The 26,070-nt window shown below is 37.2% G+C and overlaps 1 protein-coding gene across 2 annotated transcripts in view; it reads left to right on the top strand.

Moving 5' to 3' along the window:
• The window catches only part of luzp2 (leucine zipper protein 2), a 100,458-nt gene extending 75,123 nt beyond the window's left edge, over positions 1–25,335 (top strand). Inside the window, exons 7-12 of one of the 2 annotated variants that reach the window (XM_025055803.1) lie at positions 7,450–7,512; positions 10,639–10,713; positions 11,260–11,427; positions 18,216–18,320; positions 21,038–21,130; positions 24,388–25,335. In XM_025055803.1, coding sequence (XP_024911571.1) covers positions 7,450–7,512; positions 10,639–10,713; positions 11,260–11,427; positions 18,216–18,320; positions 21,038–21,130; positions 24,388–24,495 — 612 coding nt within the window. In that variant the 3' untranslated portion in view covers positions 24,496–25,335. The remainder of the gene's footprint in view (positions 1–7,449; positions 7,513–10,638; positions 10,714–11,259; positions 11,428–18,215; positions 18,321–21,037; positions 21,131–24,387) is intronic. The other variant, XM_008310147.3, reaches the window with a different exon arrangement.
• Positions 25,336–26,070: the final 735 nt, after the last annotated feature.

Here is a 26,070-nt window from a genome sequence, read left to right as displayed (position 1 = left end):
CACTACTCTGAGAGTAATACTGTGAAGTGTCCTTGTCTTGGGGTTCTTTTAGTGTTTCTTCAGATTTTCTTTTTTTAATTTGTAGATATAGGAAGGGTAGTGTCTGCAATTCCCTCGTCAGGTGATAAAAGTTGAAGTAAATCAGTGAAAGGCACCTTCTTTAATTGACTCACTTCCATCCTGTGAAGATTTTCGTATTTAAAAGGCAAAGGGTTAAAACCAAAGTGGTAATCACACTGTAATTACTGCACAGTGACAGATGGAGCTGGATACTAAAGTTGATAAATTGTTGCCATCAAAGGAGATAATTGCACATTACATCACTAGTTGTCTGTAGTAAAGGAAATATGCAAATTCCACTTCAAGCATGGATTTTACTTACAGTATATTCTGATACATTGTAGACACAGAGCAGTTTCTAAAACATAAGTTACACAACTTGACAGTACAATAGTCCTATTCTTTGAACTTATCTTTGTGTTTTCAAATAAATCTTCTGTTTGTTCTTTGTCAATTGGAATAAACCATATTACACACAGACTTTTACTGCTGGCTTTGGATAAACCTTTGGTTTGGTTTTTTAAAGATTTACTCACTTTAACATTTCCTTCATAACATCAAGTTATGCATCATGCATAATGATGCATTATTTTCCTAATGTGGGTAATGATCTGTTATTCGTTATTTGTTAAATGTTACATTTACTTACAGTGCACTGATTTTCTTGCATCATACCAGCAGCATTATATATTCTCCATAAATAATTGGTTTATTATCACTGAATACTCATAATAACACTAAATGCTATGAATCATCAAATTAAAAAAAAGTATTTATTTGTGAAATGATTTTAGACACTCCTGTTTGTTGGAATTAGATGCAAAATATTCAGTCGAACTGTCAAATATCTGACCTAAAAAAAAAATCTGCATGTTCTGGTCAGGATACAAGAACATTGTATACAATACTGGTTCCCAAAGTAGGGTTGAGTCACAATAAGGGGACGCAGTGCTTTGGTGTGGAGAGAGCAGCAAGTCAACTGATGAAACCTGTTGAATATCTATCACGAGCAACTTAAAGCATCTATCGCTCGTGATAGCACTGTTTATTAACCATGTAGCTTGTAAAGAAATCTAGGTCAGAGTAAATATTGCAATGAAACTTTAAATTGTTGCCTACAGTGAAGTGTTCATCTCTCACTATGTTCTAAGCGCTCATTATTAAAAAGCACTAGATGTGTTTCAGCACAGGGTCTCAACCCTCCGCAGTTCATGTGAGTTTGTATTTGCTCATCCAGTCAGCAGCTTCCTGTTGTTCATCCAGTCAGCGGTTTGTCCAGCGGCTGCTTTGAGGATGGATTGTTTTGGTTGTTGTTAGTTTGATGTTCTAGATAAGATGGAATCAGATGGGAATTGTCCCCATTGTGTACTGCATGCTCTTGGACAGGACACTAATGCAGTGCTTACAGTGTTGATGTATGATATCAACATTTGAAAGCTAGAAACAAACAGCACTAATGTAAGTGATATGGAGTAGATAAACCTTGAAAAATTTGAAAATGCTGTGAATACAGTCATAATAGTACAGAAATATGTTGATCAAAATGACCAAGGTTGTTCACATGAGGTTTACAGGGACCATTAGATATTATGGCAGCAACACAACTTTATAGTTAGTTATTATTATTATTATTATTGTCATACAGGTATAAGGAGTGTTCCGATGCAAAAGGCACTTAACTCTTACAGTAGATTGTCAGGGTAGAAAATATTAGTATAGTGTATGTGTACATGCATATAATGTTTAAAATGTTAGTGCAAAACTTTTTTTATTACCAGGAAATTTCCATTGAGAACAAATTTCTTTTTTTATCATTATTATTCTATACATATGTCCCTTAAACTGGCATATCCTCCAAAGGCCTTTACTGAAATTGCAGCAAATAAATAGCAATAAAATGAGACATCAAACCACCACTCCCAGCAGCCTTACCCCCTGTTGCAGCCAAATAGACTGGATCTCACTGCCATTATGAACCTCACAACACACCTCTGTAGAAGCACAATGGCAGACGTCTCTACATTTATATTCACATTAGAATTTGACGCCTTTGAAGCTTTGCAAAATACGTCACTCCAGTAATGCATGTTAATAATACTGCACAGACTCTAACTCTAGTGACTAATGGCTGATGAATCTAGTGCATCTCACTGCACAGAAATGACTACTCTGAGCTGCTGGTTCACTGGGGGAAAAAGTCATTCAATATTTCAAAGCCAGACACAGATGTCCTCTGGGGAAACAACTCATCGCTAGAAACCTGAGTCCACCTACGGGCTAAAACTCTTGAGTGAAGGTGAAGGACGCAAGGCTTTAGAGACCATTATGTCTGTTGCTCTTCTTTTTTTCAAAAAGCATGAATTTATCACCTATTTGCTATTCCATCAGATTTATGATACTGCTTCAGGTCATTACATGGGTGAAGGATGTTGGCTCTCACCCGTGTTTCTGCTGTTTTTAACAGAATCACATTTCATTCTTGGGTTTGGGTGAAGGGGAAACTGACTTAATGTGAAATCTAAGCAGGAAAATGTTGAATTTCTAATCAAAGATGGTTAATCAGCTGCAGTAGTTGGTAATTGATGATGTGTAACTTTTAGATAAAAGAAAACCCTACATTTTAAATTACTAAATGAAAAAAAGGTATTTTTATTGTAAATTGCTAAATCACAAAATAATTGTGAGAAGCTAAGACTTCCTAAAAGGTAAAAACAGTACGAGTATGAAAAATGATTGCCTGAGACTTTTATTCATACATAACAATTTTGTTAAAAAACAGCAGATTTCCACTGACGGGCAGTTATGCAAATAGAAACATGTGAGAGGAGAGAGAAGTCAGAGGAAAAGTGCAAGATCGTTGACAGAAAGGCAGAGGTTACCACTCTTTACAACTGTAATGAGCCGGAAAAGCATCTTGCATTGTGCAACGTGTGGTATCTGGAGGCGAATATCAAACAGAAATAAGATCTGAGGCTGCATCCGAGCCTGGCTCAGGGAAACAGACAGGACAAAGTAGACAAATATAGCCTGGTGTGATGAATTATGTATCTAAAGTTGTGTCAACAAGTTCAATCCAGGCTTGCGGCGCTGTGAGTGGTGGTCAGATAATAGTTTAGGGAACATTGTGGCCTCATCTTTTTTGCCCGTCGCAGTAGTGGTATTTCTGATGTACATCCTGCCATGGCCACAATGCACATTTCGGCTGTAGCATCTTAGCAGGCAGAGGTTGACCCACATAACCACATCTGCTATTCATATCCCAAAGAGATAAGTCTGTTTTGATAAAACAGTGAAGCCTGCCACAGTCTTAGCGTGCCCTTGCTACAATGAATTCCCCGGTGTGTGCATTTACTTTAATGCCATGTACAATTTCCACTGTGCAGCCAACGTCCATAACTCACAACTGAGATCTTAGAGCATTCTTCACACGCATGAATGTTTGATGTTTGGAGGATTTGAAACTACAATTATTTTTGAAGATGACGCATGCTCCCGTCTGTACATAAGTCCTCCTGCAGTACAATTAGTTATGTGCACAGCGGGCAGAACATAGCGGGTCTTTACGATAAAAGAGACGTATTGCTGAGGCATTCTACTTCATTCACTCTCCTTATGGATTAAATCAGATTATCCTGACTGAAATGACTGAAGTAAAATAAAATATGTGCTTTCAGTCAGTTAGTAAAGCCTGGCCACCAGCCAGTCACTTCTTCAGAGCTGCTTTAAAGCATTAACTGATCTGGCACATTTGTACAAACTGAGTTGTCTGTGTAAACGAAGAGGCAGTGCTGCAAGAAAACATACAAATACACAATGACACCAAGTCTCCGCTTCCACTGCTGCTATGGTTACCTGCTTAAACAGACCAAAAACAGGCAGAAGTTCAGTTGAATTAAACCCAGACTGGGACTAAAACACAGATGACACTCATCTCAGTTCCTTCATTCCTGACAGATATGTCCTGTAAGTGGCAGTAATGAACTCAAATTTTATGAAGAACAGACATAAGATGCATATAGTGAGTGTGAATATTGGTGGAAGTCAAGACCAAAAGTCTTCCAGATGGCAGGTTGGATGATTTAGTCAAAATCCAAAAAAACCTGAATTTTTAAATTGCAGTCCTTTTATTAAATCATTTTGAATGACACCCCAACAATAACCTGATACATGAGCTATGTTGCTAGAGTTTGGGGTTTACTGTTATGTTAATTAATTAGATTTTATATGATCCAACACAGAGTTGTTTGGATATAAAAACAGACACAATGAGGTAACTCACTGAACTCCAGTTTTTAAACTTTACAACTCAAAAACAATGACAATCCAACAGCGACTTCTTTCCTACTAAGGCAGCACTAGCAGGCTAACTAAATGTATTTTCATTTTTTAATTGTGACATCAACATGTCTTTAAAAAAACAAACTTCTTCATGTCTCGATGTGACAAAAACAAGACTTTTTCTTGACATGGTCTTGTACTGAACTTGTAATGATAACATGTGCAGTATGTTATCATTATACATAGGATCATCAGGTGGAGACCATGATAGATTGAGCTTTTAAAGGTTGGAGGACCACTGGCTCCTTCTGTATGTTCACCAGCGTAGTGGCTTCGACTCTACCTTCATGTTAAGGTGTTATTCTACCCCAACAATAAACGGCTCAGTGGTGTGACATTGACAGTCAACTTCAGTTATTCGAAAGGTGCTACTTGTTAACAGCACTCTCCAGAGTGTTAGAGTCACCTCAGGGTCCGTGTTTCCTCCACTCTGTCAAGTTTATTTTGGATAAATGACACCACACCAGGTGAAATTAGAACGTTGATTTCGTCTTTAGGGAAGAGATGGCAGCACTGTCTTGTAAGTGGAAATAGATGGTGTGACAGACTTTCTCCTCCTGTTGAAAGATGTTTTTATTTTCTACATCTTCGACAAACCCCTGGTGTCATTAAAGGTATGTCCCTTTTCCCACAGATGCAGACTGATAGGATCCTGTGTGGAGCCATTGATTTTTTTTCAAGTGTTTTATTTTGTTCCTTCAAATAAACAACGTCTTTTCAAAGGGTTTGAAGACATCCAAGAGACTTGCTTTTGAAAATACATCTGCTTCATAACATTTTTAAATGAAAAAGTAATCCCAAAAAACTGTTAGTTTCTCAGTATAACCTCATCTTGAACTTATTGGTATCTGAAATTAGTGGAAGAAATTGTTTTTAAAAATGATGATAATCAGATTTGCATGAAATGGCAGTATTAAATGTATCTAAATGGAGAAAGTTAAATTACTTTCAGAAGATATGATAAAACCCATCTAAAATGTTTAGAGTTCTAGGCTGTGGAAAATGAACAAACAGTTCCATGTGATTTATGTACACATATACAGTAGGTAATATATTACCATAATAATAACACAATGACATTGGTGTCATGTGTGTGAAGTGGTTTTACACAATGCTGCAGTCTCTGTAATAAAGACATTTAAAGTACAATATTTTAATTTTATAGCCCTAAACTTTATTGCCTTCATTAAATCTGACAGCTACTCAAACGTCTCTTAAACTCCATATACACAGTTCGGGCTACAGTTCACTCTTTCTGTGCTTTAAATATCTATTTTTCTCCTAGCGTTGAATAAATGCTTCAACGAGAATGATTTGAACACCAAAATATCCCCAAATGTAAAACTAATCGAAACAAAAGTCCACATAGAAGGTGAAGGGTTGTTTGGGTGGGGAATGGGAGTAAAAAACATTCAAAACTGAATTATTTTTAAAATACTGAAACTAAGCCAAATTACCCAGTAAACACAGCACTATACACTATTTGTTTTGTTTAAAATTTAAAAAATGCAGGCTTTAAACCTCGGGGAGTTTTCGATCAGCAAGATTTGCAACAAACTAATGTATCATAGAGTCTCTTGGGCTTAAACTACAAGTTCTGTTATTTATTCTACACAATAGCACAATACACAATAGCACAATACTTTTCCAATTTCAAAAACCTCAGCACACTGGAAACTTCTGTTATTTGTATTCATTGCAGGCTGCCAGAAGCTGACTCTGTGCCTTCGTTAAGGAAGTAGATTCATTTGATGACCCCGAGTCTTAAATTTGGGTCCACGGTATTTAACCCTATGGCTATTTATGAGGAGTTCTGGGAAGTTTAAATCCAGTTTAACAAGACAGTGGTTGGTTTATTAAGACTTGGGAGCACTCTTAGAAGAGGTACTAAATAAAATACGCCCAAAGAAAAAAAAATTGTTAAAGTTGAAAATAAATTAAAACAACCTTACCAGTTGTAAAAAAATGCTTTGTGTAGTACAACACATTACAAGAGACAGTCAGCTGTCAACTGGTAACCATTATTACATGATACATTGTAAAGCTACAGTATGAATTCCTTCTGTAATGGATTAGATTTAACCCTTTATATGTTTGGAGGTTGTTGAACGTAGGTTTAAATATCTAAATATGTGGATGGTGAGTTTTTCCCTCTTGCTGTCGCTCCAAACAGGACACTATAAAATTTGCTACACAACTGACACTTAAATACTACTAAAACACTTGACGCTAGTTTGACCTGTTTACACAAAATGCTGTTGTCATAGTCTTCTCAGGTTTCTTTTTTACAACTTGTATATATTACACCAGAAATTACTGAAAATAATACCAAATATATCCACCTAATACTGCAGACATTCATCTGTAACATCGATAAATAAATCAAAGCTCATCGAGCTAACATTCTGCCGTATTTTCTTGCATTTTTAAGTTAGATGTAAAGACTTTTCACAGTGTGAAAAAACAACTTTTAAAACATTTAGTTTCTAACTAACAGCACAGCCAGAAACCCCCTGAAAGGCTGCTTAGCCTCATGGGGCTGCTTTTAGTGTTCAAGCACATCATAAGCAACTTTGAGGACGGCTGTGTACCAGTCTATCTACCAGATACCCACTGCTCTCTGCGCAGCCACTGTTGTAGAGCAGCAGAGTGAATGTCAGACAGAGACGGTCACTGCGTGTGTTTGGGTGCACCACGAAAAAAAAAAAAACTGTGTAGTGTGTTTCATCCGCCAGTGACAGACAGGAGCCTGCTGTAATCTGCATGTGTTTTGTGTTTGTATTAAGTGCAGCGGGGGGAAGGATTCAGGTTTAGACAGAGGGCCAGCAGTGGGAGCATGACTGCGTAATTGTGTGGACTGTGCTGTGCAGTGAAGGGGAGATTTGATATTTCCATGCTCTCAGTAGGCTCTTCCTTTAAGCCAGGCCTTTAGCCCAGGGAACACTGACAAAGGAGTCTTCTGCTGCAGCTGGCAGAATCCTGCTATGTGATCTAAAACCAATTTCTCTATTTGAATAAGCTAACACTTATTTTCTTATCTTCCCATTGCAGTCCAAAAAAATCCAGGCTCAACTGAAAGAACTGCGGTACGGGAAAAAGGATTTAATTTTTAAGGTAAGCAAAAACTAGAAGATGTCGTGGGGGGTGACATTATAATAGTTCCAGACCAGGGGTGAATGTATACTTCATTGTACATGAATGGGTGACCCTATCAAACAAGGTTCTTTTAATTAATTTAGTCCTCATTTACAAAGTCCTTCCAGCAAATCCACTGATTAGCACCTACAGTTCTCAACATAATGCTTTGTACTCCCCACTGACCCAACTGCAAGGACCAACTGTTCCCAGAGTCTGGTACTTATGTAATAATTATTAGCATTTGCTTATTCAGAGCTGACCTTTCATGGCAGTTTAAAAATGTCAGCTTACATTATTTCTGGCTGCATGAGGCCAGTTCTCTTGAACATACAGTACTCTTCAATCCCTTATTCCTTCACCTAAATTTCTGCCTGATGTAAATAAACAAAAATGACCCGTTCAATATTCCAAAAGAGTAAATGTTATATTTCTTGTAATATCTGAATATATCGTCCTTTCATACTTTCTCTTCTTCTATTCCAAGCCCTGTGAATGATGGATGCATCGACTTGTTTGCCTCATGTCTCTGCTTGTAAATCGTTGTCTCTAAACAGCAGCCTTCACTCACCCCCTCCTCCCGACCTCCCCAAAAAAAATGGAAAAACATTATCTCTCAATGTCATTAAACATTGCACATGGAGCTAAGAAACATTATGTTTACAGAGGTTTTCTGCATGAGGACAAAAATGATTTGATTACACTGGCTGCCCTGTCCAACAATCATTTTTGAGAAATGACAGTCAGCTTTTTCTCTGATGGAAAGGTCAGAGGAAAATGCATCATGTCCCTGATCCCAAATGATCCCTCTGTCTTATGCTGGAAACTCATCAGTATTCCCCTTATGCTCTGGCCAAATGTCTAGTAGTTCACAAGGGAACGCAAAGTAGAGAAAAGTCACTCAAGTTGCAGAAATGTCATCAATCTCACGGGGGACATCACTCAAGGCACCTTGACCAAAACAATGGCGCTTTTGCTGGTATACCAAGTCAAAGTGCAGCATGATGTCACTACAAAGAAGAACTGGAAAAAAGGCTCACAAGATTATAGACCACACTGAGACACACCTAACAAACAAAACACATAAAAACTCCACAAGTCATTAAGTTCTTTGTCACTCTATTTGTCTTTGTTTTTTAGATTCTTCTACAAAGAATCATGTGAGAGTCCACCCTGACATTTTGGGGTTATTGTAGCAGCATTAAAGAGACATTCTGTATCCTTCAGCGATGAAACATCGTCAGACTTTTCTTACCATAGAGAAAACAGACTTGGAAAGAAACAGACAAATGAACCTAGAACAGAACAAAACAAAAAAGGAAGCTTTTTGTTAAATACATTAACACAGATTCATGAAACGAGGACTTAAAGTACTCGATCATACCTCAGCTTCTATGATTCAAAGGAAAAACTACAGAAGTAGACCAGAGAACTTTTGAATTCCAAACCCACTCTCAAAACTAAACTAAAAAAATAAAAAAAAAACTACTTAGAAGCTGGTTCCTCTTCACTTACTCATCCATAACAATGAAAAATTTGGAGAAACTGTCGGTTTTTATGCCTCGCATGTCTGGTATTTTTGGCCAGGGAACCGTGTTGAAGCCTTCACACTTTCTTTTCTCCATCAGTCCATTTTTAAGTTTGCCCTAGAGCTATTTCTCTGCAAGCATGGAGAGAAAAAGAAAGCAGAAAAGAAAAATGACGTCCTGATGTGGTCCCATGCCTTGTCTAAGAGAGTGGTTAGCGCCCTGCTGACCCCATGTCTCTTTAATGGCGCAGGCACAGGAAAATAGAACTTCAGAGCTGACCATGAAGGTCTGCATGTCTGGATCAGTGGCTGTGGACTGGCTGAGTGCTACATCAGTTTATGTTACTTCATACCATTCCCTGGAACCTGAATGATGTTTTCTCCAGTCATTAATATCTCTTGCCTCCTGCTCGAGGTTTTGTCAAAGGTTTTGTTTCAGTGGCCTTGAAAAAATTGAAAAAGTCTTCAGTGAATTTCTTTGTTTCATATACAGAGAAAGATAGAGCTTTCATGTCTTTGATTAAAAAAACGATCTTCAAATCTCTCTAGCACCTCTGAAATCCCTCTCAGGCTTTCGCCCAGCAGCTACAGATGACTTTGCCCTAAACTTCTGAAAAGTACAAAAAAAAAACTTTTACTGCAGAGAGGAAGATGTGATTCTTGAGCTTGTTTTCAAACCCCTAAAAATTAAATGTTGCTCTGTCCTTGACTTTCACTGCATAATTCAGCTCTTAGGGAAAACGTATATATGTTTTTTTAGCCACCTCATTGAACAGAATAAATGTCAGACATGCTCACCATTAAAAAGAAAAAAACATTACTCTGCGACAGAAACCAGTAAAGGCTGCTCCTGCTGTGAATCTGAATGTTCAGAAAATGCATCAGATGAATCCGTTTATTCAACCAAAAATAGTGTCTTTAGGTTTTATATCCCTTTCTACGAGACTGTTGATGCTGTTTGTTGACTTGGTGGAACTTCACTACATGTGCAGCTGCACTTTATCATGCTCGAAGCCCAGTAAAAAACTACCAATAAAGCCAGAGGCTTCAAATCCTGACAATTTCATCCATGGTAAAGGACTCATCAGAAAACACTTTGTTGGTGTTTATATGAGTTCCTATATACCGACTCAGTAACCAAGACAATATTATCTATTCAGGGATAAAAGCTTTTTATAGATGCTTATTAAAGAGATTACGATTTAAGATATTTGCCTCCTAATCAAACAAAATAAACTTGATTTGATTATTAACGCCATCTGCTGTCTGCACTTCATGTGAATCTGTGATATGTCTCTAAGATCAACAATGTTTTCAGAACAAACCTTGGTGTTGAAATACACGACATCAGGCAAATCTGAGCGGTTACAATACTTCATCATTGTGTTTGTGTTAGTTTGGTAGTGATAGTGTACGCTGGGGTAAAAACTGATGATGGGTCTAATAATACAGAGCAGATTCAGTCCTTTGTGCTCTATTGATAGTTCTGCGTAGATGTGCTGGGAATAGAGAAAACGCTTTGCATGCACAGAACAAAGAGGGTTCAGCTGATTCAGAACTACTCTGATTCTTTACAGGGTCAGCAGCTAATGGACTTGGAACACAAGTTAGCTGTAGCCAAGGAAGAATTAGAGAAGACGGCACTGGATAAGGTGAGCAACAGGGAAACATTGGTTTACTCATGGTTTTCACACATTTCTTTATTCACAGAACTGTTCATTTTAGGCCACACCACAACAGAGGGATTCATTTAATTTTGTCCATCCAGTCATGCTTTTTTTACAGAAAAATATTCAATTCGGATTTTATTTGCATCCAGAGAAAACTGCTGACTGAGAACTTAATAGTAATTGGTAATTAAAATAAAATAATTAATTATAATTATAATTATTTTCTGTGTACTCACCAGTGCTGTTTTCTGTTGGGTCTAAATAAATACGCATTTAATTTAAAAACCAACATAGACATCATATGTCGTATATGCACTTTCAAACAGTGTACCAACATGACTCAAATTGGATTTGTAAATTATGTTTTGTTCATTCCTCTGGTGGTTTTCCACATCACTTAATAATTCCTTCCTGTTTGCCCAAAGCCTCTTAAAAGCTTTAACGCTTAAGTGCATTTTCCATGTGAAGTGAAGGATGAATGGAGACATTGAGATTTTGTGTTGCATGTAAAATCTTGTTTGGGAACAGGAGTCTCAGCTGAAGGCTCTGAAGGACACGGTTCACATCTGCTTCTCTGCTGTCCTGCAAAACCAGCCCAACAGCCCTCACAGATTCCCTGCTGCTCCTGCCCACTTGTTCAGATACTCATCGCTCATCAACAACTCCAGAGTCACCTTTCAGCAACCACACGCCAAGGTAATTCACTATTCAACTGTTCCAGGTGATTTAGTGTTTGTTTTCAAAAGAAGGCCTGGGCGTCAAACTGTTTTATATTTTATGAATGGAGTAGCTGCAGACGAGTCCCTGCCGTCCTTGAACTTATGACAGATCTAAATCCGAAATGTCAATGTTTGCTTCGCAAAGATGCCGAAGGAAGATATTTTTACACTTGGCATGGTTCACGTACTGCAGGCGCTGAAAAATAACAGCCATATTTGAATACAAAGAGAAAAAAAATTAACACAGTTCTAGATTTGTTTCACAGTTGTATGTATGTTAAATTGTTAAAATGTAAAAAATAATTAAAAAATGTTAAATTAAGTCATGTTAAAATGTTTAAAAATAAAATAAAAAGTATAGGCCCATATCTAATTGGATCAGAGCTTTATTTATGTTTGGTCCAACTCCAAAAAAAAAGATTCACACATTTCTGTAGTTTAAAATTAGGCTGACTGTAATGTTGCTCAGTTTTATGACATACTTTAAATGCAAAATGTTCTTTTGCTTGTATTTATTTATTTTAATCAGAAGCTGCTTATACAAAGTTACTGTTAGAGTAGCAGCCAGTTTAAAAATCCTCATGTACTCTTGAACATGCAGCGCCCCTTCTATTATATTTGTAGAATAATGTAAAATTGAGTAGATATTCATTTTGGAACATCCCTCCATGTTGTATACAATTTTTTCCCATTAACCCACTTCTTTTTACCTGGGAATAACTTCTGGGAATTATTTTTCAGTGCCAAAACATTCACACATACGAAAAATCAAATCATTCTACACACACATCATTCTACATCTCCCACATTATGTACTACTGTATTACTCTATGGTAAAGCCTTTATATAACTACACAATCAGAACATTCTGGACACTGACACATATGTGACAATTATTGCTTTTCTTTTCTGAGTGGATTTCCAGTGAGTGTCATTGCGTGGCCATCACTGCCCAGAGAGAAAGAACCCAGGAAATAGTATGACGTGTTCAGTTTAACAACATCTCTAAATCAAACTGTGGTCTAATGCTGAAGCTTCAATTGTAAATGGATTCTTTTCAGGTGTAATGGCAGATTTGGTTTGTTGGATCTGAGCCTGATCCACGTGGAGTAAATAATTCAAGGTGACAGGTTGTGGAAGGTCAAAGTCAAGGTCAACATACATTCAACTGAGAGTCTGAATTTAATCTATTTTAGAAAGAGGGAAAAAAGGGGGCTGCTGTCTAAATGATTTATCACCAAATGGAAATTATGGCTTCAGTTTAAAGATTTATTTTGTTTTGCCTTTAAAATTCAGCTACATTTCATAATTAGTAACATTTGTCCATTGTTAACTTTGACAATAACTTTGACTTTGTCCATGTTTCCTTTATTCTGCATAAATTTGAAACGTGCAGAAATGCACATTACTATATATTTATATTATATATACTCTCCACCAATCAGTAATGTCAGTCCTGATCAGAGGTTGTTTTAGTATTCAATTTTAAAACTCAATAGCAGCGGTCTATTTATGGTGATATATTAGCCGGTGTTTTATCCTCCTGTTACCTGCTGTAAAGTTTGTCTTTTAGAGGCGTTTCCACTTTTAATGCAGCCACAGTACATTTGGCAAATTCCACATTTGGGTTTTTATTAGTAATATTCTCTTTTACAAGCTACATTGTTTGGCTGCCCTGTCTTGGCATAATAATTATATTGCACCGGATTTTATAATAACAATTTTCTCAAAGTGACTCATTCCCATTCACATAAACTCTGCTTGGTGTTTGGTACAAACCAAAATAAAACCATTACATCCTGTTTTTGGTTCTCATTTGTCTGTTTTGTAATTCTCCAGGCCGTATCAATGCCGGCTCATGCACGATGTAAGCATCTCACAGAGCCAGAGACAAGTACAGGGAACTCAGATAGATGTGTGTTGATTTTTTTATGCTAATGAAGTTATTACTTTTCACTTCATTACCATACAAATAGCAGCGCTCCACGTGTGTGCAGTTGCCTTCTCCATTATCTGTTGTAGGCTCTGTACACTTTGACAGGAGGTGTGATAAATTCCAGTCCCACCCCCGCTGGAAAAATAACCGGAGTGCTCCATCTGTCCACTCTGCCTGTGCACGTGGGGGTGGGTCGCATCTCCCGTAAATCAACGCCATATTTGTTTCAAATTAAATCACAAACAAACACACAACAGTTGTGACCGTGCAGGACACAGGCAAACGGCTGAGTGGTGAAAAAAGCCACACTGACAGTGGAACAAATGTCAAGAACTTAGCCTTTTTGATGAGCGTCTGCTGTTCCTCATTAATATTTTAGCTGCACAATTATGCCGAGCGGTGTTATTACATCGTTTTTGTTGTTCAGTTTTAACTGAACCGTAGGGGAATGCACAGAGACGGGATTTTAATTCTACAAATGCACGTCTGAATTCATGCTAATTATTGTATGTGGATGAAAGTCTAATCATAATTGCGCATAGCCTAACAGAGCAAGACAGCTCTGCTGTGTCTTGGACGAGAGAAGAAAACCTTAATACATGCTGGGCGATGCTAATACTGACCAGAGCAGTTGTAAAAAAAATAAAAAATATGGCAGACAGACCTTAAATAAACACTGGCTTCAGTTAAATGACTGAGTTTATTGATTTACGTATATTTACAGTAAGAAAATGGATTGTGAGGAGCAGTAGACCAATTAATATTGCTGCATCACCAGAGATTTCAAAACAAACCCCATGAAGACAAGTCTTGAGTTTTGCATATTTTTGTTACATTTTATTGATATTGATATTTTAATAATTTGTTTTAGTAAAAAAAAAAAAACACATACATCTGCCTGCTGTTATTTGTATTTCTGTTCAAGCAGTATACAGATAAAAAATATTTTTGTCATATTTATGAATGTTGTTTATCTACCATTTACCATTTACTATCTATGTATAATGATGGCTGCCAGCTTCCACCAGCAAAACCTCCAAAACTAGAATTTGAATGAAAGCTAAAAAAAAATTGTCATTTGCATGGATTTGCTTGCAAACTGAGTAATAACAACAGTCACCATAGAACTAACTGCCCTAACTAGTGGTATCTCCGTCCACCTCTTATACATAATTTATGGTCAACCCTATGACAAATATACAAAGATGCCATAAGTCTAAAAACATATTTGCAAATAGTTCAAATGAAATCTCTAGCCACACTGTGGCTTTTCTCCATTTTTCCACATGCAGGATTATGGTGTATTAATAAATTCTTAATTGCAAGGACTAAAACTGTCAATAATTAATTAGCTTTCCTGTGGGTTCAGAGAAAGAAAGAGACGTTTATATAAGAAAACAGATTGTCTTTCATGTGTAATAAACAGCAGTAAACACACTGAAGCCTTGAAGACTTCTATCCAGGCTCTGGTCCATCCGTTAGTGAAACGCAACATGAATTTAGCTTTCATGTTTAAAACACCATCGAATCTGCCTTCACATTCAGAAATAAACTGTTCAATCCTGTCATTAAATTAACAGCATTATTTGCATTCATGATTTTTATAGTAAGTAAACATGTTCTGTGGTGGTGGCCAAACATTAGACAATCACACGCACAGAGACACACACATAACAGGAAGATTGATTGATTGATTACGTAACAATCCTGGGTCTAATACTCCAGTCAGACAGAATTCACATTTCATCCAAGTGAAGGGAGACATCTTAGATCGAGGGTTTTAAATTCTAAATAAAACTCTGCTGAATACTGCAAATTCTGTCAAAGTGATGATTGAAATGTTCACAGTCCAGGAGCTCAGCTAAAAAGGTTCAGTTTCAGCAGCATACGCCTTAAAAAGGAGTTTTGACAGTGATGCGTTAGCAATGCTTATATTCATCTTGCATCCAAACTGATTTATGCTTATCTTTGACCCTGTACAAAAAGTATTACATTTCAGCCTTGTGTAAAACAGCGGCTAAAGCTGACAAAATGGAAAAAAAACATTTTAACTGTTCTCTGACATCACAGGAGAAAACATTGTACTCAGTAAAGAACACATTCAGCACCCTCAGTTTACAGGTACATTTTAGCCTCATTTTCTTCCATACTTTGTTCCTACTGTACCCTCCCTTATGGAGTAATGACCAGCAGAAATACAGATTCACATTTATGATTCTGCAGACAGCATACCATTTGACCTCTTACGATATTGCATTGTGTCCTCATGGAACCTCAGTCCATTTCATCTGTCTGTGGCTTTATGCAGATTTTCACACTGCCTATGGTCAAATAGGTGCATCTATCCTGCAATACAAAAGCATTGTTTTTGTTAACTTCCTTTTCATTAATCATGAGACTTTTCTTCTACTTGTTTCTTAGAATTAAAAAATCATGAGACTTTTCTTCTACTTGTTTCTTGCTGCAGTCAGGAGGAAGATGTTTAAACTAAATGAACCATCAGGCAGAAAAAGCAAAATAGAAATGAAAAAATGAAACTTTTTATTTTACAGCTGCTGAAGGTAAATGGTTTGGATTCTGGTACAGATTCTCATTCAACAAAATGTTCTCACCCTAATTTAAAGAATCAAATTACATTTATTTTCACCTCTTTACTGTTGAATTTTGTAATTTTCACTGTTTTGGTTGTTACAGACCAAACATCAAACAAAAACCACTGATTGAAAGGGACTGCTGACTTACACTGGTTTTCTAATGCTGAAAAATTTACATATTTCTGTGACTAAAACAACAACCTGTTGTAAATAACGTCAACGTATCACATCCAAGGGTGAAGTGAAGGGTGGAGTTCTCTGTCTTATGGTGTATGAAAAAAAATCCCCACCTTTAACAAGACATTTCATGAATGACTGTAGGCAAAACACATTTGTTTTTATACCACAAAATCTGTGAAGTGGTAGATTTTATGGGACCTTTTTTAGTATTTTAGGGAATACAGCTCAGGGATGCAGTTTACAATAATACTTGAAGCAAATACCATCAAAAGCCACAATTACATTTATGATGTCAGACTGTTTTGACATTTTATTAACTTAGACAAACAATTCTAAATTTGATCTGATTCCATATTTTTCCACACTAACCCAGTGTGTCTCAACTCTGGTGTTTGTTTGTTTTTTGACCAGGACTTTATTTTATTTCTGCACCTACAACAACTCTTAGCCTGGCTAATCTGTCTAGTTCTCATAAATATATGTAACACAGATTGGATTGATGCAAATATTTTATTTTAAATTAGCACAAAGAAACTACCTGATGTCTAATCAGGCCATTTGTCACTTAAGTCACGTCAAATAGCAACAAATCAGATTTATATCTGAGCTAAGACTAAATGCTAAAGTGAGACAGATTGGTCTCAGACCCCAACAGCACAAACAGGGAAAAACATCATATATGAATCACTTAAAACTATTTATAAATGGAGTCAAAGGTAATGTGTCTCTATACCTTCCGTACATCCTGTATCCATAAATAAGGATGTGGACGTGTCGTACTCTCACAGATCTGGAATTACAGACTTGCACACCTGTGAGACGTGAGCCAGAAAATCTTGAGCTCATCATGTGTTGTTTAGATTGGTGTGCAAATAAATCCTTTCCATTATGTTCACAGCAGTTCTCTGTTTGATTGTGTTGAGGAAACTAATAGTGGCATCAACATTTCTCAACACTCCAGGCTTCAGTGTTTTTACCTGGGGATGTACAGCAGTTGACATTCATACTGCTGGGCACCACCACGTTCACATCATCTGTGTCATAATCAATTTGAACTTTTTTTTCCTATACACGTGGTGAAAAAGTGGTTAAAAAGTAAAGTAAAAAAAAGTTTTGTTATGTGTATTTGTCAGTAACAGGAAATCCAATGCCTGTAGGTTAATCTGGAATTTTAAAAACACAAGGTAAAGTAATGCTTGGCAAGAAACTGTTTAGATAGTTGTAATATTTTTTAAATTTTTTTTTTGCACTGCTCCATCCTACTAAAACATACTTTATTTAGGAACTTAACAACATATAAAACTAGATTCAGTTGTATTCACTTTAAGTACCTTTAAATACCTATGATATAAAAAGTATTTATGGTCTGTATTTTCTTTAAGTGGTAGCTGAAGAACTTATGTGTGGTTCGCGAGCTAAAATCCATGCTAAAAATAGACTATTATAGGTGTACAAACAACATATATTAAATGACCTCATCGGTCTATAAAGCACAAGTGTACAGTTAAAATGAAAGTCCTGTGTCTCATCAACTACTAAAGTGACTGATAGGACATTTTGCAGCCACACAATGTCATGTCAATAAAAATAATAATGTCCTTTATCCTTAATCGTACTTTGTGGACAGCCGGCTATCGTCAAATGTGAACAACCAAAATGGGAAAATGTGTGTCCTTGAATGCAAAGGCAATAAAACTGACAAACCAAAGGTGACGATAACTGTTGTGTTTGTTAGATAAGTAATGGTGTTATTGGATTTATGCCCGCTTTGTGAGGTAGACCTTGGCTGTGTGGTTTGTGAACGTGACCCCCAGCATTTAACAAGGTACGAGACATGTAAATACCAGCAGTGTATTTGATCTTGATGCTGGGAATGTGGTGTTCCATTATCTTTTCCTGTTCAAAGATAAACCCTAACATTTCATTGACGCCTTCCTTTGGATTTGTTGTGTTCCTTCCTTTCCCTTCTCCTAATTTCTCAGCGTTGTATTCCAGAACCTGTGATCATCTCTCTCTCTTTCTCTCTCCATTTTTTGAATCCTCTTTGTTTTACAGGACATCTCAAGGGTTCAGAGAATCGCCACAGACGGTAAATCAGCCGTAAACACCGGCGCCATGAGGAGAGAGCGTGACGGCATTAAGGAGTGCCAGATTGAAAAGGTGAGCGTTTGCAGTCATAAAAGTGTAATGACCTCAGGACATGCGTCCATGAGTGTCACCTATTTACTGAACATGTCGCTCGTCGGACATCAGCTCAACTACCCCAGTGACAAGTGTCTTCCTGAGGTTCATTAACAGCGATAACGTTCAACTTAATGGCACATCCTGTGAATAGGTTTTCCCTGCTCAGGGAAATTCAGAATTTGTACCTTCTAAAAAATATTCCTACAATATATAATGGACTGCATCTCTGTCCTCAGCAAAAGGAGCGTTTAACAAAATTTAACATCATAATAAAAAAACTAACCAAGAGAAACACTAATATTGCATTGATGTTAGCCATTAATCATATTTTATGCATATTTAATAATTATTTTAAGCATCGATATACCAAGTAAAATGACTTTGTGTAGATGATCTCTGCAAAAATACCGATTGTGATCCAGATCTGACCATCACTCAGTATTGAGGACAAGTGTTGTCCTCCTGGCACAGAAAATTGACACGGATTCAACACAGCAGGACAGGGCAAGGTGAAACTTCAAAATTATGCAGAGCACAGTAAGCAGCTACATATCTTTAACGAAATGTCCAACAAATTCTCAAAATATCACATTTACTGACTTTCAGCTACACATTTAAAAACCTAACAAATATATTAAAAATGTAGTCCTACACCAAAGATAAAGGCATTTCTTTATCCTTCAGGTTAAAAAAAATAAAAAACCTTGAGGTCACAGTGAGACTGAAGTTTGATCATTAACACACTTATTAATACAATAATCTTATTAATACAACTTTTTAGACTTTGACTTTTTCTATGTTTTTCTATGCCTTGCATTTGTCAGCGGCATTGAACCTCACAGAGAATTATTTCATTAATGCTGTTTATAGACGGTAACTAATTCACTAACAACGTGTTTTTGGTGGGAAAACAGGCTCTCACACATCCTACCGATCCTGAAGCTCATAATGTCTGGACTGAGCAACTCTGACAATTCATAGCGTATAACTGAGGCATAGTATTTGACAGAATTTGGACAGCGAACAGGGTTCATTAGATTTTTTGACAGGCAATTATCAGGAAATAGACTCCAGCAGGGTTTAAATGACATGGCATCCAAAGAAGGAAATTTTCCATCTGTGGAAACTTGGTCAGAGACTGGACTTTAATGAAATTGTGCCAAAAACAATGTTCACTCGTGTCCAAGAATTGATAGTATAATATTGACAGCATTGTAAAAACCCCTTCAGCAAGAGGGAGAAACAATATGATACAGATAAGAGGAGACATATTTGAAACAGAGACTCAGATATTGCATTTGCTCATAAACATCACCTCTCCTCTTCCTATCCTCTGCTCCCAGTGGGCCGGGAGGAAATGAGAGACTTTTTGGAGCTTGCAGTCTATACTTCAATATAAAAGTGAGATATGATGGTTCAACATCAGTCTCATAAATGTTTTGCTTTTCCTGAAAGAAACCAATGCTTTGAGCTTCAAAACACTATATGGACAGCTGGTCTGAGGCTTCTTTCAATTCGTTCATTTTAAACTTGCATAGTTTGACAATGCAGGGTTGGCAGGACTCGGGGTCTTTGTTAGGTTTAGAAGGCTGATTTTCTTTACTCCAACACAAACACTCTCTCCAAACCACCATGGATGGATTAGTGCACCCGTAGCCCGAAGCACTAAAAGCATTTGTGTTTTCGACCCACAAAATCCTGAAACTAAAATCAATGGAACGGTATTTAGTGGGACATTACAACAATGGAAACAAAAGCCTGCAAAGGCTGATGCGTAGGAAACATCCTCAGTACATGTAGTGAAGTGAAGGTGGTGCAAAATCCTCTGCTGAGAAGTGGTCTAATTTTGCTCATGGCAATATGGCCATGGTAATAATTTGCACCCTTTGTCAGGGTGCAAATGGACCTGTCTTTTCAAGGCCTTGAGAAGGATGCTGCTGGCATAGCAACCCTTTTCTGCTGCCAATAAACCAAGAAAAGTAGGATTTCAGCACAAACCAAGTGCCGTCACTGGTGTGCCATTCGCTCACATTTATGTAAATCCCAACCTCAGTGTTCTCTCCTTTTTGTAAATGAAGTTGTACAATAAATTTGAAAAGTGTCATAAAAACAGCTTTTGTGTTTAATTATTTACATTTCTCTGCTGAACATACTTCATTTAAATCGTCTTTTCTCTAAAACAGATTCATATTTTGATCATTATCCTTGCGGTTCAAGTTCAATTGTGTGGTCCCTGGTTTGCTGTACTCTCTTCTTTTGTCTCTTTATACGCAATCAGATTGCTCGCAGCCATGTGTTCAGCTCTGTACAAGAGGAAAAACAACAACTCCTGTGCTGCAGCTTCATCCTTTTTTTGTATTGATTTTTTATGATGGATAAGTATGTCTATAAAATGTCAGAAGTGGTTGAAAAATGCCTGACTTACCTTTTAGGCACCAATGTGACATCTTGCAATGGCTTTGTGTGTGTGTCTGTTTGTGTGTCAAAAAAACAAACAAACAACTAGTGTAAAGAAATACCTGTAAAAAAGAAGCAAACGAAGCAAACAAGCCAGGGAGAGTGACAACAGGACAGTGGTGGTTGTACTGCTTGTAATCAACGTGAACAGTGTATCCATGAAATAAGATACCTTTGAACCAGATCTACGTATGCAGTGGTCTGTACTGAACTCAGATTCTTCCTCTTCTGTTTAGCCTGGGGTGGAGTGTTTCCAGAATCAGACGGAGAAATCAGCACCAGAGAGTAAAAGCCCAACAGAGCAGCAGCAGGTGAATATCACTTCCATGGTACATTTCTGTAAACTCATCTACTTCCTCTTCATAACTAACTTCTTTTTCATTTTAATTTGTCCCCTGTGTTAACAGACAAAAATATTTTTAACTCATTTAATTGATCAAATAAACGGTTACATCACTACCACATGTATTTAACGTAAAAGTAAAAAGTTACTGTTCATTATGTTGTGTTTAAACCCTTAAAAATCTAAATCCTACTTATATCGACACATAGTCTTCTAAAATATAATGTTCACTGTGACAGTGTCACTCATATTCAACAAAGCCTCAGTAAAACTGTATAGTCACACTTGTTTGCAGTGGCAGATGGTAGAGCAAAACGACAATGGATCTAAATCCAGTGCAGTTCTATACTGTCAGTCTGAGGACCAGATACGTTTTTAAAATTTTTTAACCACGATTTTCTACTCTTTGCTTTCCACACCATATATGTTTGACCCAGTAGGTAGGTATGTTTGTAGTTGTTTATATTGTAGGTGTCAGTGGTTCTCGCTGACATATGTTTATAGGTTAAAGCATGGCCAATAACTTTAACAAAAACACTTCTGTAGGGCAGGAAGTAGTACTCCAAAAACAGCAACAGCAGACAAGATATTTTTAAATGTTATTATTCCAGCTAAAGAATTTAAGGCAGTGTTTTTTTTGTTTGTTTGTTTTTTTGGTAGATAATACCACCAGAGTCACCAGCAAAGCATGGTGAAGGTTCTTTTCATGTTTGGTGCTGCTTGTTTGCAAATGTGAAAAGACAAAAATAGAATTTGGTTGTTTTTATGGTGCTCTCAAATCAAAGAAAACAAAAGAAGCCACTTATCCACCTTGCAGAACCACAGGAGCTGTCTGAAGGATCTACAAAGACTCCTTGAGGTGGTGCCATGATTCCAGTTTCTTGGATTATGGCTCAGTGGGCTGTGTCTGTAATACAATTGGGGGAAACAGAAGGATTTGAGCCAGGCCACATCCACAGACAGTCTCTGTGTGTGAGCATCCAAATCCTGCAACATTTTGCCTAGAAGAGTTATCAAAGAAGTTTCAAGTCAAGTGGATTAGTTGTCTGTTCATTCTTCAGACATTTGTCGGTTGACAAAACTTAACTAGTAACTGTCGTCTCTTTTAGATTGGTCTTTTTGTTGCTAATTTTCATTCTAAAAGCTCTTCTTTATGTTCATAATTTAACTCTTGGGCTTTGTTTAAAAGTTGTATTTTTAACTCTATACTCCCTTCTCTTTATGTTATCCCAGCCGTATAAATCGTATTTTCCTTCTGTGTGACACACTGCACTTGCCGTCCGTGGTGTAGTAAACAGTTGGATTAGCGGTGATTCACATTCTAGTCGCTGTGGATCGATTTGCAATAAAGCGTCTCAAACTTCATTGTTCTGTTTTGAGAGATGAATAACCTGAGAGACGTCACCCGTTGCATTGAGATATTTCTGAAAGAACTATTCTAATTCTCTTTCTTTGTGCCAAATCAAAAAAAAGGCCACTGGGGAAAAACACAACATTTAACTGAGATACGAAGATAAAACAACATTTTGTCCACTCACACTGGAGAACTGAAGGAATCCATTCTGTATTCAGAGGCGCTGAGCCTTGGTCATCTTTGGGAGAAGAAGTTGTAGCAGTTTCCACTCCTCTTAAAGGGCTTTCTTCAGAGTTTTTAAGTTTCTCTGTGAGAAGCGTTGTCCATTTATCCGTCTTCAGCAGACAGATGGTGTATAAAAGGGTCTGGCTCACAATCTCCTCTGTAGCTCTTTCAGATGTGATTCAATGCAGTTGCTGTCAGAGCTGTGGTTCAAGCTACTTCTTTTACACCAAACCCAACCAATCATGTCTTGATGGATGGTACATTGTGCACCACAGCACAGCCATGTAACCCAGCAGTGGCCCATTCACACTGTTCTGTGGGAATCATAGAATTGTCCAAATGTATGATGAGCTGCAGCAGTATGACTCCAGTGGAAGCTTATGTCCACTACAGTGGAAACAACATTATCTCTAAGACCAAACTTTACACTTAGTGCTCTCCGGCAAATAACACTCTGCTGGCATTAGACTAGAAACATGATTCACTGCCCTTCAGACTCTCTCCTCTGCCCACAGCCCAGTTCTGGTATGGTTTACAATTCTCCACCTGCTGCTTGGCATTCTACCTAACAATGCCAAGATTTCTTGCAGCTCAACAGCTAGGAAGTTCACACCACAATGCTCCTTGGTTTGTGTAATATTGAAGTCACAGTCTTGTCTTCATGGCACCTTTAATTTAGTGGTTTTTTTTTTAGTAGTTCTCTTTTTTTTTCTTGACGCCTGCTTCTAATTCTAATCTCATAAGTCACTCTCCTGTTAAAGGAGGGTCTTGTATGTATGCAGACTTTCATTAATGTGGACTGATCAGTGACAGCCCATTACCACGTACAGAGTGACGCTCTCAGCCAGATTAACCCTAATGTCAACAACATAGAAGAACGCAGATCACATCCACTGCTGAAGAACAACCTGAGCTTTTTAATATGTTGACTGTGGGTTCAAAATAATAATTGAAAAAATTATATTGAAATCATCAAGTCTTGTTCAATATATATATATATATATATACATATATACACATATTTACACATGTCTAAATCAAAAATGCTTTCTCAAAAAACTTAAATCCACTTTTTCTTTTTTCTTTTTTATGTTTTGACAGCAAAAACAGACACTACCTTCCCACACAGACCTACACTCTCTCACAGTGTGCAGTCTTTCAACATCATTAAACTGTAAACAAAATGCTGTCAGGACAAAACTCTGCATCTTAAACTCACCTGAACTTTCACTTCGTAGTCCGACCCCTTATACCACCACAACAATCACTGTCATTTATCTCACCGTTACACCGAACCGTCATCACAGGAAAAAAAGCTTTATACAGTATGTGCACAATAGTAGTAAAATAGTGTATTTTTAGTACTGAACTTTGGTTAAAACACAGGTGAACTCTGGCAAACATTGCACCAGTAGAAGTTGGTTGGGCATCCATTAGGTGTCTCTCCTCATCAGTAATGGTTCCAAACGTTGAGCAATCTTTCCTTACATCACACATCACATTGTCTGACTTTGGGACTCACTTGATGTATAATATGAACAAATATTGCTAAATTTGAACTGGTTCTTGTTAAAATGTGTGTTGTCTGTCTCTGATTAACATCATGTTAAAATGATTTATTGCGTTTCCAGTCTTGCTTCTCCAAAATATCTGTCTTTCAACAGCACATGAGCCAGGTGCAAGCTGGACGAAACGCCACCGAGCTCTCGGGCGACAGCACGGAGGCAGAAGGAGGCGGCAGCAGAAAGACAAAGCCACATAAACTCAACTGAGCGGACGACGACACATCCAAAATACGACGCCCCCGCGTGGCCTGAAGGATCTTTCTAAGAGCACACACGGGCGCACTCTCACAAAAAACAATGTGCGCCCACAGACACTCACACACAAACACGCAGGTTTGAACACGCACACACGGCTACACATACACATATCAGCATTGTTTGCGGAAGTTGAGAAACTGGAAGTGTTTAAACTTCAAAATGTCATCTTAAAAAAAAATCTTCATAGTAAAATGGCATGCATTCTAGAAGTTTTTTTTTTTTTAAAAAAAGGTAGCAACGGCACTGACTACTTGTTTCATGATCGTTCTTTTGGTTGTTTTACTTATATTGACTTTTACTCAGAGTGAAAACACTGCTTTCTAAATGTGTGATCTTTCTAGAAAAATCCCTTTGCACTGTTGAGGTCTGACACTGTATCCTGTGATAAGTATAAATCAGTTGACAAATAAAAATACCCCATACTTCTACTGCTATAACTACTACTACTACTACTACTACTACTACTACTACTCTTACCCAACTTAGACTATTGTTTGTCACTCATCGTAGCACGGTTAATTTACTCCTCCACAGTTTTGAAATATAGAGGCTCAAGTTGGCTGGCCAACTGTTCAACGTTTAATATTTCAGCACTCTTTCTGCCTTTAACACTCCAGAGGCAAAGAGCCAAAGACTCACAATGGGTCGTCTCCCTGAGAATGTGCCATGCACTGAGTAGTAACTCCTAGCTACATGTTCCCGTGTTATCTGACCTTTTCCGTGTCCTTTCAATAAACTGTAATTTTCAGTAAATGTGTGAAGAATAAATGGTTATTTGTTGGGACAAAACAAATCGAGTGAGCATGTTTGTGACCGCCAGAGGAAAAGGTCGCACAGTGCGTGACCATTCGTGCTTTTCACCTTTTGCCTTTTTAATTACACGTCCAGCATTATGAGTGCAGGTTGAGCTGACACACAGGGTCAGCGCGACAGGCTTTTTTTTTTTTTTCAAAAGGAGCACCCATTTGTGGCACAACTGTAAAAGGTGACCTGTAGATTTACAACAAAACCAGAAGGCCACAGCCTGACCTTTTGGTTCCATCTTGCGTGGCGCATTTATGTTGTACCGGGAATGTACTTGACTTTTATGTTCTTGCTGCCGCTGTACTCCAAGGATGAAACACACCACTTGTTGTTTTTGTCCTTTACATTTGTACTGTCATATAGCCGACATTTTGGACATTTATATTCGACATACAACATTTTCATTTTAGTAAATACATCTGTTTTGTTTTTCACTTTTAATTTGACTAAAAATGCAGTGTGTGTTTTTTTATACTATAACCATATTATATATTGTTTTAAATCACTGTTTTTATATAGGTGAATATAAAATCTGATTGGGCTTTAATGATATTCTATCAGGAAACTATGATTTTCTTATGTTTATTATTTATATAATTCAATTGTTATATACTTTATTTAATATGTATTTAATTTTTATCTTAAAACAAATTAGACAGTATTAGAATATAGTATTAGAAACATATTTAAAACAAATTAGACAGTATTAGAATATTGTCA

The sequence above is a fragment of the Cynoglossus semilaevis genome, chromosome 5, assembly GCF_000523025.1.
Source record: "Cynoglossus semilaevis isolate Cse_v1.0 chromosome 5, Cse_v1.0, whole genome shotgun sequence".
Lineage (NCBI taxonomy): Eukaryota > Metazoa > Chordata > Actinopteri > Pleuronectiformes > Cynoglossidae > Cynoglossus > Cynoglossus semilaevis.
This window is presented reverse-complemented; position numbering and strand designations above follow the sequence as displayed.